General features: G+C 43.1%; 1 protein-coding gene across 1 annotated transcript; it reads right to left on the bottom strand.

The window, feature by feature from the left end:
• Positions 1-2,473: 2,473 nt before the first annotated feature.
• On the bottom strand, positions 2,474-15,543 carry LOC120222364 (zinc finger protein 677-like). Its single transcript, XM_039220162.1, has 4 exons — positions 15,457-15,543; positions 12,167-12,257; positions 10,227-10,392; positions 2,474-4,576 (listed from the first exon to the last, which is right to left on the bottom strand). The coding sequence occupies exons 2-4, from the start codon at positions 12,179-12,181 to the stop codon at positions 2,517-2,519; spliced, it is 2,241 nt and encodes a 746-aa protein (XP_039076093.1). The 5' UTR covers positions 12,182-12,257; positions 15,457-15,543; the 3' UTR covers positions 2,474-2,516.
• Positions 15,544-16,322: the final 779 nt, after the last annotated feature.

The raw sequence follows: 16,322 nt of genomic DNA, 5'->3' as shown, positions 1-16,322 counted from the left end.
AATGCATCTCCCTCTTCCCCTCTACAAGTGGCCAAATTTAGAAGCCCAAGTGCTCCTTTGTTTGATGCCCAAGGAAGATCAAACCACACACACCCACTGTCTATTATAAACTCCGTAGAAACCTGAAGCGAGTCTCTTCCTCTTGCTCTCTCCAGCCATTTTTGTGGCAACTTTGGAAACCTGTCCTGCTCTCCCTAGAAAGTCTCATTGTGCTTTAAACATCTTCATGCCCTTTTTGGTGATTAGCACTATTCATCTTGATACCCAAGGCTAAATTTCAGATAGCAGTTCATCTTATAACTGTGGAATATCTAAAAGTGCAAATTAACTATTTTCTAGGGGGTCGATATATGAAGTTCCTAGTTGGCCTACAAACAAAACAAGACTAATGTAACCTCAAGCATGTATGTTCATTCTTAAGGGGGAAACTCATGATCAGTGAGCTTTCCAAAATACTCCAGTGAAAGCTCCAAGTAGGGTGGGGGTGGGGGGGGAAACTTTGTTCATATCATATATCTGCTCCTGAAATTTTCTTTTATTTCCTAACACTTCTCATTTGCTTAATATTTGGCCTCAGGGTGCCTGCCTGGCTCTGTCAGTAGAGCAGGTGACCCTTGATCTCAAGGTTGTTTTCAGTTTGAGCCCCACATTGGGTGTAGAGATTATGTGTGTGTATATTTATTATCTATTATCTCTATGTAGATATAGATACATATGTATATATGTGTCTGGGTATGTATATATATATTTTTTGCTTCATGTAAATCAAGGCCAGTGCAAGTCATGAGTCTCACGTAGGCACAAACAAGGGTATACGGAAACATCAGATGCACATTCATGAATTGCACTTCACATGTTTAGAGAGTCTAAGGTTGCACTGTTATGGTATTTTAATCATAGCCACCTAAATATCCAAGAGGCAGAGTGTGGAGGGAGTCACTCAAGTAAATTATATATTCATAAAATTGTATGTTCTTTGATTCCATCATGGAAGAAAATTGTTGCAGATGCCTTTCAGCCTTGACAGCCTGAAGATATATTGTTACTGTTTGTTTTGAAGCACTATAAGGAGACAGGATAGACTTGATCTGATAGGGGAAAAAAAACCACTTTGTTTAGAGTTTTGAAAAAATGATTACATTTATTAATGAAAACAGAACTATGATATATCGAGTAAAACATCAGTGTAGTGGTTAAATGCAAATCCTGCACCTCTACAATGTATTCTGGTTGTTTTAAGTTCTCCTCTCTGATAATTGGTCTTTTCGTTCCCCCAAACAAGACTAAATTTTCATTCATCTTTGATATACAACCACTACTTTTCATTAGAGAGGATGACTACTATTCCTTCTCCATTGTTTCTATTACATAGGCAGTCCCTGCTAACCTATCATGAAAATCTCACTCTCCTAATCTTAAAGCTTGCTTTTTCATGCCTGTCTGGCACAACCATGGTTTCTGATAATCCAGTGGTCCTCTGTCATACCGACAAATCTGTAGAAGGGTTCCTGAACATATTATTTACATCATTATTTTATATATATTCTCTGGCCAACCCATTTTCTCATTCAGTACCACACAACATTGTATGTTGAAATTCAGTGTTCCTTCAGGGTACATGGATAAGAATGATTCTCATTTAATAAAGACCCTTTTATCTACCGATCTGCTCCCAGAGACCATCATGGTAACATACATAAAACATGTAATGAAAGTATATCATCAACAGATTCCAAACTTCAGGCTGAAAGACATCAGTAGTGATGTAATTTTTAAGAAATGTCAAATAAAAAAAAGTAGTTTTAAAAGAAATGGTACAAGGGGTGCCTGGGTGGCTCAGCAGGTTAAGCATCAACTCATGGGTTTCAGCTAAGGTCATAATCTCATAGTTTTTGAGTTCAAGCCCCATACTGGGCTCTGTGCTGCAGAGCCTGCTTGGGATTCTTTCCCTCTCTCTCTGCCCCTCCCCTGCTCATGCTCTGTCTCTCTCTCTCTCAAAAATAAACATTAAAAAAAAAACATTTTTTTTAAAAAACGGCACTTAAAATTTTTAAAAAATACATGGTACATTACTACTAAAGATCTCCTTGTTCCACTGATACTCATTGCATGAGTCTTAAATGATTTTGGCTTTTAATTACTCTGAAAAATTTAACATCTGAATTGATTAAGCTTCGACTAGAGACTTAATTCTCCCTAGTATAAATCCTCTTATTTATAGTGTGTTGTGGAAAATGGTTAAATGATTTGTCATTCATTACATTTCTTTTTTATTCATATTTCTTAAAAATTTATTTTGAGAGACAACGTGAGGAAGGGGCAAAGAGGGAGAGGGAGGGAGGGGAAGGGAGAGAAGGAGAAGGGGGGAGAGAGAGAATGAATCCCAAGTAGGTTCCACCCACCAGCATGGAGCCCAATGCAGGGCTCAAACCCTTGAACCATGAGATCATGACCTGAGCTGAAGTTGGTCACTTAACTGACTGAGCCATTCAGGTGCCCCACCATTCATTACATTTCTAAGGTTCCTCTTCAGTATGAATTCTTTGGTGAATCCTGAAGTCAGACCATTGTCTAAAGGCCTTGCCACGTTCAGTACATTTGTACGGTTTCTCTGCAGTATGTGTTCTCTCATGACCCCAGAGGTGCGAACGTTTGATAAAGGCCTTCCCACACACAATACATTTGTGTGGTTTCTCCCCTGGATGTATATTCTGATGTCTAGTGAGGCTTGAATACTGCTTAAAGGCTTTGTCACATTCATTACATTTGTAAGGTTTCTCTCCAGTATGAATCCTCTGATGAATTGTAAGGTTTGAATTTTGACTAAAAGCCTTGCCACACATATTACATTTATATGGTTTCTCCCCAGTATGGATTCTCTGGTGTCGAGTAAGGCGTGAGCACCAGTTAAAGGATTTGCCACACTCATTACATTTGTAAGGTTTCTCTCTTCCACGAATTCTCTGATGATCCCCTAGGCTTGAGCTTTGAATGAAAGCATTATCATGAATACTAGATTCATGTTTCTTTTCAGTGTGTATTTTCTGATGTCTTGTAAGGTGCACAAGTTGTGTGTATGTTTTATCACATTCATTACATTTATAAGGCTTCTCACCAGTATGTTTTTTTTTATGTTTAGTTAGGCTTGAACGCACGGTAAAGGCTTTGCCACACTCGTTACATATGTAAGGTTTCTCACCAGTATGAGTTCTCTGATGTTCCACAAGACTTGAACTTTGGATATAAGCCTTACCACATTCATTACATTTGTGTGGTTTTTCTCCAGAATGAATTTTCTGATGTTTCACAAGGCTTGAAATGTGGATAAAAGCCTTGGCGCACACAGTACATTTGTGTGGCTTCTCTCCAGGATGTATATTCTGATGCTTAGTGAGGTGTGAGCACTGCTTAAAAGCCTTGCCACACTCATTACACTTATAAGGTTTCTCACCAGTATGGATTCTTCGATGAATCCTAAGGGTGGACCACTGCCTAAAAACCTTGCCACATTCAGTACATTTGTATGGTTTCTCTCCAGTATGGATTCTTTTGTGATCCCAAAGATATGAACGTTTGGTAAAACCCTTATCACATTCATGACATTTGTAAGGTTTCTCTCCTGTGTGAATTCTTTCATGACGCCAGAGGTCTGAACATTTAATGAAAGCCTTACCACATTCATGACATTTGTGTGGTTTTTCTCCAGTATGAATTCTCCAATGGTTTGTAAGGTGGGAATTTTGATTAAAGACCTTGTCACATACATTACATTTATATGGTTTTTCTCCGGTGTGGATTCTCTGATGTCTTGTGAGGTTGGAGAACTGCTTAAACGCTTTACCACACTCATTACATTTGTAAGGTCTCTGCTCAGAATGAATTCTCTGATGACTAGTAAGGACTGAATGATGGGTAAAAGTCTTTCCGCATTCATTACATTTGTATGGTTTTTCTCTAATTTTTGTTTTCTGGTGCTGTGTAAGCAATGACGGACACATAAAAACCTTTCTATGTTTATTACAAATGCTGGTTTTGACACTAGGAGGCAATCTTTGAAGCGGCAAAATTGAACAAGTTTTGACAGACTTCTCAACTTGATTACCTCCATTGATTTTCTCCTCAGTTTGAAATCTCTGCTGTTCAGCCAGATGCGACTGGGAGCTTAATCCAATTCTATTTTCCAAACATTCTGTATACTTGTTTCCTGCACAGACTACATTGTTTTTTATTTTTAACAAATTTTTTATTAATGATTTCCCTTGTTTAAAATATTGATATGCACTTTTTCTTAAAGAAACACTCTGCTTTAAAGGTAAATTAATCCATGATTTGCTGTCTTGTTTATCTCTTCGACCAGTGAGATTTAGGTTATCTGTCACAAGCATTCCTTTTGAATTTCTTTTTTCATATCCACACTTGCTCTCAAATTCATACATATTTCTCCAGACTTCCCTGCAGTCAAAATCCTCAAGGCCATGACTTTCCGGTCTTCCCACAACCACTGATTGGTATAGTTCTCCATTATTAATGTCTCTCACTGATAATAATTCCTTGATCATGAATGTAGCAGAGCTATCTGAAAGATATATATTAAAAAAAAAACCAATAATCTTCATATTAACTAGAGTTGCAAGATGGATATTACACTAAAAGTAAAACTTATATTGAAGAGATAAAAACTCTCAACCAAAGTCTATAAATGTTTAAGAAAGCAAGGTGAATAGAATTCTTTAATAAAAGATATAGGTATTTCGAATTATTTTAAGGGAAATCTACTTTGAAATACCCTATGACCAAATCATTCACACTCTGTAAACTTATGTAAGTTCTGAAAGTGTATTCTTTGACCACCACACCAAAACACACACCAGTTGCCAGGAGACAAATAGGTGTCTCATACTGAAAACAAACATATTATACAAATGCATATTTATGGTATAATTACTATATGCAAGTAAATGATGAGACACAGTTCTACATGAAGTAATGACAAATAATCCATAAAAAAGTTAATTAGGGGTGCCTAGCTGGCTGTCAGTAGAGCATGTGATTCATGATCTTGGGGTCATGAGTTTGAGCCCAATGTTGGGTATAGAGATTCCTTAAAAATAAAATCTTTCAAAAAAATTAATAAGATAAATATATGGAAGTTACAAACTATAAAAGTAAAAAGGTATAATAGGAAAGTCAAGAAGATTTTAATATGACATCACTGGAATAAAATATTCTTTAAATTTTTTTAATGTTTTTATTTATTTATGAGAGAGAGATAGTGTGAGCAGGGGAGGGTCAGAGAGAGAGGGAGACACAGAATCTGAAGGAGGCTCCAAGCTCAAGCTAGCTGTCGGCAAAGAGCCCAACTCAGGGCTCAAACCCACGAACTGTGACATCATGACCTGAGCCGAAGTCGGATGCTTAACTGACTGAGCCACCCAGGCGCCCCAAGAAAATATTCTTAATATCTACTCTAAAACTATGCTGTATGCAGCATAGGCATTTTAGAACATTAACAATTGGTGAATTGCAGTCATATTCCACACTAAATACTGAAATTCATAATCTGTAGATGACAAGTTAATAAGTGCAGTTTTTAAATTAAACCAAGATAAATCCAACAGGTAAATAATAAGTAACCACACTTACACACAATTATAGACTGTGGAGTTCTAATGATTTCTTTCTTAAGAACAAGAGAAAGGACTTACATTCCAGGAAGAGCACACAGTATGAGAACTGGAAGATATGTTGAGCAAAGCTCCCCATATTCATAGCAGTCTAAATAACTCACATACCCACTGGCTTCTGAAACCATAGTTTCCAGATAAATAGTATTATAAATAACTGGTTAAGAAAGTAAAGGCATGAACATCATGGAGTATTCTAAGTGCTTGTCTCCATTAAAACAGCAAGTAAGTTGGCAAAAACTGTCAGAATCCACTTTATCAGAATTCCAGAAACCAAACAAAGGTTTACACCAATCATGTAGACACTTAAAAAAAAAAAAAAGGCAGCTGATCTCAGTTGGAGAGATTTTAACATTTTAACTTCCCCTGGTTCAATCCCATTCTCTCCAGCACAGAGGTGGCCCATGTTCCTGGTATAGATCCCTTGTACTGGGAGAGGCAAAACAGACTTGATTCTCTAAGAATTGTGGTTTTTACTTTGATCTTCTTTGTGGCTCAACGAAAAACTGGCTCAAAAAGTTTTGCCTTTGCCTAATTCAAGAAGTGCTATGCCAGGTGGGGCAGGGGTGGGGGTGGTGCACATTTGACAAGCATATTTAAAGGCAAGTATAGTAGCAGATGACACACTTGGGGCCAAGAGCAGACACTGTGAAGCCAGGGATGGAAGGCTGAGGAATGAAATGCTTTGGGGAATAAGGGCTTTGAAAAACAGCTACACATTCCTAGGAATCTAAGTCATGCACATACCCAGGGCCAGTGCTCAGTAAACACATGAGGTGGTCCTTACCTCCTGCTAACCTTCAGTCTCAGTAAAACAGGAGGTAAAGGCTAAGGCACCGTTGTAAACTGCCAAGCTGAATTATACAAAGTCTATTTCCAAAGACTAGGAGTTTTTGCTTCTTGTTTTTTTTTTTTTTGGTTCCAGGTGTTTGAGAAGCTATGTGTTTAATTACTAGCTCACCACTAAGCTAACCAGAGACTTGAGTAACCACATGTGACAAAGCATACAGACTTGACAGAACTGACTCAGAAAAATTACTAAACAAACAAGAGCAACTGCAATAAACAGCAACAACCAATACTGGGGTGAGGGTGTGGGTGTGGGAGAATGTGACTTCCAGAGTTGTCATAATACACAAAATGTTTAACTTAAAAAAATAATTGTGAGATATGCAAACCAACGATGATTTATAGTCCATACATAAGAAAAGAAGCAATTTAACAAAAATTTTTCCTGAGGAAGCCCAAACATCAGACTTGCTGGACAAAGAATTTATGTCACTAATTTAAAATATGCTGAAAGAACTATGAGGAGACCATATGCAAAGAACCAAAGAAAGGACCCAATGACAGCAATATTTCTCAAAATTGAGAATATCAGTAAGGAGGCAGAAATTATAAAAAGGAACCAGAATCGAAATTCTGGAGCTGAAAAGTAAAAACACTAAAATGGAAAAATCCATTTAAAGGAGTTTAACACCAAACTGAACAGGCAGAAGAATTAGCAAACTTGAAGATTAAGTCAGTTGAGATTACCCAGTCTCAGCAGCAGAAAGAAAAAAGCATGAAGAAAAATGGAGAATAAGAGACTTGTGGGGCACTTTCAAGTGTAGCAACATAAATCATGGGAATTCCAGAAGGAGAGGACAGAATGAAGTGGGCAGAAAAAATATCTGAAGTAATAAGGCAGAGAAATTCACAACTTTGGTGAAGTACATAAGTCTACATATCCAAGGAGTTCAGCAAGCCCCGAGTAAGATAAACTGAAAGATGCCCACAGAGAAACACTTCATAATCAAACTGTCAAGAACCAAAGACACAGAATCCTGAAAGTGGCAAAGGGTAGTTCCTCTGGTAAAAGAGATCATCAATAAAACTACCCAATGATTTAACACCACAAACCATATGGACCAGAAGGCAACAGGATGACATTTTCACAGTGCTAAACAGAAATAGAGGTCTACTGAGGATTCTATACACTTCAAAACTATCCTTCAAAAATAGAGGAAAACTTAAAACATTGCCAGAAAAACAAAAACACTGGGAGTCCCTTGCTGGTGGACCAGTCTAACAAAAACAACAAATCAAAACAAAATGGTAAAGGGAGTGCTTCAGGCTGATGTGAAGGAAGAAACAAAAACTCAAATCCACATTGAGAAGTAAGAAACAGTAATAAAGACAGTAAACAGGTGAGCATAAGGTTAGTATTAATGTGTTTTTGGTTTGTCACTCCTCTTTTTCCTTTCTGATAAAAAAAACAACAGTATCAAACAGTATTTCAAAATCTGTGATTTAGTTGTGGACCACTGATGGCCACATGATATACAGAGAGAGAATTTGTGACAGCAGCAGAGGAGAAAAGAACAGGATTTATAGAAGCAAAGTTTTTATATACAGGCATGGAGACATTGTGGGCTCCGAGAGCATTGTGAATCCAATTAATTTTTTGGTTTCCTAGTGGCTATAGCATCAGACAAAATAGACTTTAAGGAAAACTTGTTATGAGACAAAGGACAATATATATTAAAAAAATGATAACTAATTAAGGAATTACAACAAATATGAACACATACAGAAGAGAACCCCAAAATATATGAACCATTTATAGAATTGAAAGGAGAAATAAAAATAGTTATGGAATAGTATCTGGAGACTTCCAGACCTCACTTTCAATGATGGAGAGTATAGCCAGACAGAAATTCAGGAAGGACACAGACAATTTTAGCTGAGAATAAACCAACCAGTACTGACAGACGTATATGGAGCACCCCACCTATAAGAGCAAAATGCATTCTGCTCTACTTGCACGTGGGACATTCTCCAGGATAGATTATGTACCAGTCCATGAAGTAAGTCTCAACAAACTGAAAAAGAGTTAAATCATACAAAGTATCTTCTCCACAGAAGAATGAACTTGAAATGAGTACCTGAAGGAAAACTGGAAAGCACATAAATGCATGAAAATCATTAAACACTTAAAAAAATATCCAGTGAGTCAAAGAAGGTATCACACGGGAAAGCAGAAAATACTTTGAGAGAAAAGAAACAAAAACTTAACATAGCAAAACTTAACAGTATAATGTGGTGTGGACGTGCTTTTATACTCCTGCTGAGTCAAAACACTTTCAGTGCTGGATTGAAAGACCTACCCAGCCCCGTGACACACACTCTAATATGGAGTAAAAGCAAAGCTGAAGAAAGGGCCTCAAGAGGCAGAGAGCTCTGGGGCCACAGATGCTGTCTTCCAACCCCGGGAGCAGGTCTCCCAAGCACACAGAATGAGGATGATCCTAGAGAAGGCCTGATGCCACGATGGGGGAGGCTTTAGCTCTGACCCGTGGACTAGGAACAAGAATGGGATGAGGGCAAGGAAGAAAGACAACCCCTTAAAACCAGCCCCCTAGTGCCCCTTGTCGTCAAGGAACCAAAGAGGTCACAGGTACATGGGTACCTGGCTGCAACTTGAAACCTTGAAGTTGTAAGTTTGAGCCCCATGTTAGGTGGAAAGATTACTTAAAAATAAAATCTTAATGTTTGCTTATTTTTGAGAGACAGAGCACAAGCTGGGGAGGGGCAGAGAGAAAGGAAGACACAGAATCCGAAGCAGGCTCCAGGCTCTGAGCTGTCAGCACAGAGCCCGATGCGGGGCTCGAACCCACAGACCATGAGATCATGACCTGAGCTGAAATCAGACACTTAACCAACTGAGCCACCCAGGTATCCCAAAAATTAAATCTTAAGGAAAAAAAAAATAGGTCATAGGGGCATATAATAGAGTGCTACAGGCCATGATGAAGATTTTGCATTGGTCTTTGCATGAGCTGGGGGTTGGGAGGATGCATTTCCACACGGCTGAAGTGTGGAGTGACGAGGGAAAGGGAAGTAAGCTTTTCCTCCAAGAGCTCACAAGAAAGAAACATTTTTCCACACAGAACTCCCCCGCTGGCAGAGAGTTCCCCAAACACCATTAATGGTGCGGCCTCCTCTGTGCCTTCTGAACTCTTGCCTGTGTTCCTACCCATTTGACTTTTTCACTGTTTTCACCTTGACCTCCAGTCTGGGGCTCTTTCCCTTGCTCCAAAATAAAGATATTATTCAGGACAGAAAGAGAGATTCCTGCTTATAAAAAGAAAGGAATGTGATGTGCCGTGTCTTTTCCAGAATGCAATTCCAGACCTTTGCTCAGCTGAGGAGAGAGTATGTTACACATGTCTAGAAAAACATTCCACAGGCCTGTTCACTCTCTCCTTCTGAATGCTTAAGGACTTTGTTTAAAACATAGATATCCAGCTCTCTTCCAAGAACTACTGAGTCAGAAGTACATGGATACAGATGGATCCAGAATCAGATCTTTTTTAAAGTTTACCATAAGGTTTTGTTCTTCCTCAACTTCTGGAGGCACCACTAATCTAGGGTGGAGTGGGCAGACCACCTGAAGAAAGGGGGATGGGACAGAAGATGCTACCTCATAAAGGTTCTCATTCCAGAATGAACCCAGCCTCAATCTCCATCAAGCTGGGCAAGGGATCCCAAGAGACTCACTGGAGCAGATCCTGACTTCCGGAGGGACACTTTCCTCACCCAGGGAGACCAGGTTCCTGTAGGTCTCCAGCATCACGTCCCTGTACAAGGCCCTCTGAGCGGGGTCCAGGCACTCCCACTCCTCCTGAGAGAATTCTATGGCCACATCCCTGAAGGTCAGCTGTGCCTGAAACGAAAGTACATTTCATCATGGATCCTTGGGAAGAGTTCTCATGTTCTCATTCCCATGAGAGGACAGCTCAGAACCTGAATCCTTCTTCAGATTCTGTGTCTCTCTCGCTTTCTGCCCCTCCCCTGCTTATGCTCTGTGCCTCTCTCAAAAAGAAATAAAGAGCCATTAAAATAAAAAAAAAAAAAAAAAGAATTAGGTTTGTCAGTCTTTGGTCATGTCTTTGTTATGTCCTTCACATGGGTTGGGAAATGTCTTGCAAATAGGTTCCCCAGTGCAACTTCTAATGGGAATGAGAACAGAGAGGTCAGCCTACTCCATGGACAGCCTCCGTGGTATTCTTTACGTGAGTGAAAACTGGTGAAGGTCCTGTGTGTCCTCATTAACAGAATGCAGCAATGAGGCTCTAAATGAGCAAGCTGTATCTGTGTTAACAGGAACACTGTGTCTAGACGTGCTGTGTAAATTTTTCTAATTGGCATAATAAAATGTTACAGCAAACTTCACTGAGATTTCCTAAAATATACTTATAACAATGTGTAAGTGTATTTTTATCAGGTTTGAACAGACTCTTGCCACAGAATTGGCAACATCAGTTCCCCACTGAGACATGAAGGGTGGGGACATGACAGGCAAGGGCATCACCTTCCAACTACATCTTTGTGCTTTAAGTCACTTCTTCGTTTGGAGTTTAATCAATCAATCAATACATACATACATACGTATATAACATCACTCACTCACTTGTGATCTTTAAAGTCAAAGAGATAGAAGCACCTGGGTGGCTCAGTCAACTAGACGTCCAACTTCGGCTCAGGTCATGATCTCACCATTCAGAGTTCGAGCCCAGTTTTGGGCTCTGTGCTGACAGCTCAGAGCCTGGAGCCTATTTCATATTCTGTGCCACTCTCTCTGCCTCTCCCCTGCTTGTGGTGTTGGTCTCTCTCTCCAAAATAAATAAACATTAAAAAAATTTTTCTTTTTAAATAAGGTAAAAGAGACACAAAACTTAAAAATAATGGTGGAATCAGAATTTGGCTATAGCCCCTCTGATGGTGAAAATAAAGTTCTGTGCTCCAGGTCTTGGCTAAATTAACACCATTTTCACCTAAAACATCTGCCACACAAGAGTTGCTGTAGAAACACCGTGGTCTCTGTGGGATAGATGTGCTGAGAATGATTTTTAAAAAACCTCTTCCCATTGGTTAGGTTGACTCCACACTGTAAAATCAACTATGGAATAAAACATCCTCTATCACGGATGCCAATTTCTGAACTTGATTCTAAATCATTAGTGTTTCAAAACCAGAAACACCATGGTACACCTGTTTAGCTCTGAATGCATTAAAGTCAGGCAGAGCTGCTTTCCTCTTACCAGGCTTCTTTTCTAGAATCTTCCAACTATTCCCACACATTAGTCCAGGACTTCCACATGTGGCTTCTTTCTTCCTGGTCGACAGAGCCGACAGTGCATCAGATGCGGCCCCTAAACCTCCCTGTTGCCCAACTGAACTGACACCACGGGCCACACCTGTCACCAGTCGCCTGCCCTGTAGCCCCTAAGGACGCACCCAGTGCAGCCTCCTCACAGGCTCCAGGTCCCTGGGTCACGATGAGCTAGTCTAGTGGAGAGGAGAGGGACCGAGGGAGGGCCTGGGGGAGTGTGGACGAGCCCGTGTAGGCAGGACGCTTCTGTCAGAGAAGGTTAGCAAGTCCAAGAAGGGCCTTGCAGCAATGAGAGACAGAAAATCAAGCGAGAATATGACTTTACCTGACAGACGGCCATTCCCGACCCCTTTCCTTTGCTCTTCCTCCTCTTCCAGGATTCTTCCTCAGGCAGGGTCAGTCTTGGGAACTCAATCCTGAGTGTCAAGAATATGCGGTTTAATGCTTAGAGTCAGTCTGGGTCCTCCCCGTCCTGCAGCCTCACACAGGAAGACCTCTCTGTGTGAGAACAGGCCTCTGCTGCCCGTGGCCGCCGGGGGTGCCCTGGGACAGTGACCTCCTACAGACGCCAACAAGTGAGTGTTCCCACTCCTTTCTGCAGGATTGGCTCCCACCCTGGTAAAGGCCGCCCTCCCCCCCCCGAAGGCAGCAGTGGGGACCTGACACTCCCTTGCAGATCACAGACCTGCCTGATCACACCCCACACACAGCGGGGCCCCCTCTCCTCTCCCTGGGTCAGGGGCTGATGTCAGCCTCAGGGAAGACCCAGAGCCTTGGTGCTCGAAGCTGGATACATTTCAGAAACCCCTGAGGCACTTTCACTAGTACTGAGGCTGGGCCTTACCCCCCTTGACCACTTGAAGGGGAATCTCTGGGAGGGGCACCGAGCTGTATCTGCAGACTGCCTCAGATTTAGTGTGAAGCCGGGTGAAGCACACTCAGAGGCCAGCACAGCCCCCTTCTCTTCTGGCGGGAAGGCACCACCGAGAGGTGATGTCAGAACAAAGACCAGAGGAAAGAAGAGATTTTACCACCTGCACATGAGGAGTCAGAGACTTCAAGGAGAAGGACACCCTTGTGAAGACCCTAAGGTAGTGGCGTGCCGAGCTCCAGAAAGGACAGGGGCCTGCGCGGCTGGAGCAGGGTGAGCAGAGACAAGAAGGTAAGATCAGAGAGTATTAAAGGAAGCAATTCAGAAAGGACTAGATTCTTAAAAAATTTCCCCCATACCTCATGTATTCCCTTATCCATTTTGAGTAAATATCTGATTTTTATTTATTTTGTCCTAAGTTAAAACACAAGTAATGTATGTTTTGCAAACATGTCAAGATGCCCATCTAAGCCACAGGAAATACAGGGTCACCCTATATGCAGAGGTGGACTGTAAGGGACACGTTTGGAAGAGTTTGGGGGATCAGAGTTAGACATATTAAGGTGAAGATACCAGGCTGTTGTCCCAGCAGGGACATCGAGGAGACAACTGGATAAAGCACCCTGGTTTCAGGAGAGAGGTCGGGTGGAGCGGTGAAAGGAGACATCAGTGGTGAAGTCATGAGATGGGTGAGGTGGAAAGGCAGGAACTGAGAAGGCTTTCAAGGCCTAAGCCCAGGGGGCTCGTGCAGTCAGAGACCAAAGAGGAGAAACAGGCACAGGAAACGGTCACATGAACATGGAGAAGAAAATAAAACAGATTTTACTTGTAAAAAAGTAGTGTGATGTGGAAGCCAAGAGAAAAGTGCTTTGGAAAGAGGGAACCCCGCGTGCTGTTGCTGGGACCAGTGTGATGAGAAGAGGAAGCTAATTCCTGGACTGAGAGGTAGGGCGGTCCCCGGTGACTCGGACATGGAGTCTCAGCGGCACGGTGGATATGAAACTGAGAACCGGGACCAAGATCTGAAGCAGAGTATAAACAAGTGTTTTGTGTACTGTGCTCTGAAAGGAAGCACACCCCCAGGGCACTTACCACCGTGGGGAATTTAGCTAATGGAGGATTCTTTATTTTAAAGATGGGAGGAAAGGGGGCTGGGGGGGCTCATGTCCGTTAAACGTCCGACTATAGCCCAGGTCATGATCTCACCGTGTAGGAGCTCGAGCCTCACATCAGGCTCTGTGCTGACAGCTCAGAGCCTGGAGCCTGCTTCGTATTCTATGTCTCTGTGTCTCTCTCTTCTCCTCCCCAACTTATGCTCGCTCTCTCAAAAGTAAACATTTAAAAAAATTTTTTTTAATAATAAAAATAAAGATGGGAGTATGTAGTAAAAGATTCTTTTTTGTGGATTTTTTTTAAAGATGGACGATATCACCATGTGTATCCAAAGGATCCTGAGACTTGTAGTGTTGGGCCTCACAGCCCCTCTGCAGCTGTTCCCAGAGACCCACCTCCAGCAAGCCTGCCCCAGGGAAACACCTGCCTCCTGGGCCCTAGTCCCCCACTGTTTCCCCTCTTGACTCGGACAATCCTCCGGGTTCCCATGCTGTTTGTGCTGTACTCCCAGTGGACCCCTCACAATTTTACATGGCAGAATCTCCTAATCATCTACACACTTTGCCCAAGGATCCCACCCCATGGTCCTGATATTAGTCCTGTTTTGGCAGGAAAACACCCACCAACCCTGATTCGATAGGTTCCCTCTTGGAGACCATACTCCAAAGTCAGGCACCTCCATAATGTCATACAAGAGCAATGTCTGCAGTGATCCACATACTCCAACAAGACTCCCGTACCTTCTAATGAAACACCCCCGAATGTCATCATATCCCACAAAACACGTGATACCTTCAGAAATGCTTTGCCTGAAACGAGATTTTCCCCCACCAAAACCACGACAAATTACCCCCCAAATGGTGACATTTTCCCGTTAACCCCTTATGGGTCCTAAGAGACCCCACAGAAGACAACCACAGAAACACTAGATGCACTTCCTGAATCCGCCCCTCAGGATTCAGGCACAAACTGCCCCACAGCTGTCGGTCTGACTGCTGACTGCTGGGCAGCTCATACCCTCCTTGTAAACGGACTCAGCCAAAGGGCCTCGTCACCACAGCACCTGGCTGGCCAGCCAGTGTCCAACGTCTGGTCGATGCAGGAAAGAGAAGGCTTTTCCTTCCTCACATTGGACCGACTCTGGAATGTCACCCCACCTCCAGAGCTCCAAGCTGTCGCCATACAGTGGAGTCTGGATTTTTGTCCTGAGGACGACCAGAAGCCAAAGAAGGGATTAAAGCCAGGGAATTCCCTCCCTGCTCTGTTTGTCCCTCTGCTGTCTCTGTCACCCATTGCCCCTCTTTCTGTCCCAGCACCACCTCTATCTCCCACGGCCACAATTCTTTTATTCCTCCTCCACTCTCAAGTCTGATGTACCTGCTCCTTGCTGCCCCACTCCCATCACTGGTTAATCCCTCTTACCGTTCACCTCTCTGGGGATAACCTTTTAATCTAGATTTCTCTACTTTCTTTCCTCCCTCTACTTTTCTCTGGTTCACTCCGCTCTTACTGTTTCTTCACATCCACCTGCTCTTCCCTGTTTTACTCTCTTTTTCTTTCTTTCTCTCACACGTAGTCTTACTCATTATCCGTCAGACTGTCTCTGGTTCGCCCCCAACCCTGACACTCACAAGTATGAAATAAATATGTTCTTTGCCTGGGGAGAACACTCGCCGGTGCGGCTTCAATAATGGAAACACACCACGGCAAGTACAAGCCAGTGGGAAGCGAATTGTGCGGAAGGAGCTCCTAAGGCGGTGAGTACTGAGTGGCATACTCAGGAGGGGAGGGGCCGGCTCCCGAGTTCGCGTAGGTGTAGGGGTGTCGGGAGAGGGGTGTGCCTGCAAAAGCCCAAGGCCAAGGAGACGTGGCGTCGGAGTCTGCAGGAGCGCCTGGAGGAGACGAGGGAGGCGCAGCCCGGGGGCCAGCGCCGGACGACGCGAAGGAGAAAGGGCTGGAGCGTGCGGGAGTTCCGGAACGTAACGTTTTTCAGCAGGAAAGGAGACGCGACAGGCGCGATCTACCTGGACCGAAGGCGGGAGGCCCGGGGCGGGGACCCGCCTCAGCAACTTTAACTCGAAATAGTCGTCGACCCCTGAACCCGCAGGGGGGCTCCCAGGCCTGGAATGTCTGGCAGTGCTGCCAGGAATCATCGGGCGCAGGACAAGCGGGTGAAAGGGTTCTTATCGTAGTGGTGACCCCCGAAGTGCGGGTGTTGCGGATTGGAGCCCGGGGACTGGCGGGTGTCCTGCAAACACCAGTGTTGAATCAGAAAAGCTGACACTGACCCACCCGAGTCCTTAGCTCCGTTTCCGGGCCTGCGGGAAACTGCGCGTGCGCGGCCTGCGACGGGGCCGTCCGGGGGCGGGCCTTGGACAGTGGCCTGGACTGGACAAAAAGTGAGCGGCTCAAGAGGCGTGACCCGAGCAGGCAAGGGATCTGGGCCTCCATCCCGCCCCTGGACGCTTCCCCGCACCTTCAGCACCGACGATATATT

The sequence above is a fragment of the Hyaena hyaena genome, unplaced genomic scaffold, assembly GCF_003009895.1.
Source record: "Hyaena hyaena isolate Hyena2069 unplaced genomic scaffold, ASM300989v1 scaffold_871, whole genome shotgun sequence".
Classification (NCBI taxonomy): Eukaryota; Metazoa; Chordata; class Mammalia; order Carnivora; family Hyaenidae; genus Hyaena; species Hyaena hyaena.
Note: the sequence above shows the minus strand (reverse complement) of the source record. Positions and strands in the feature narration are given on the sequence as shown.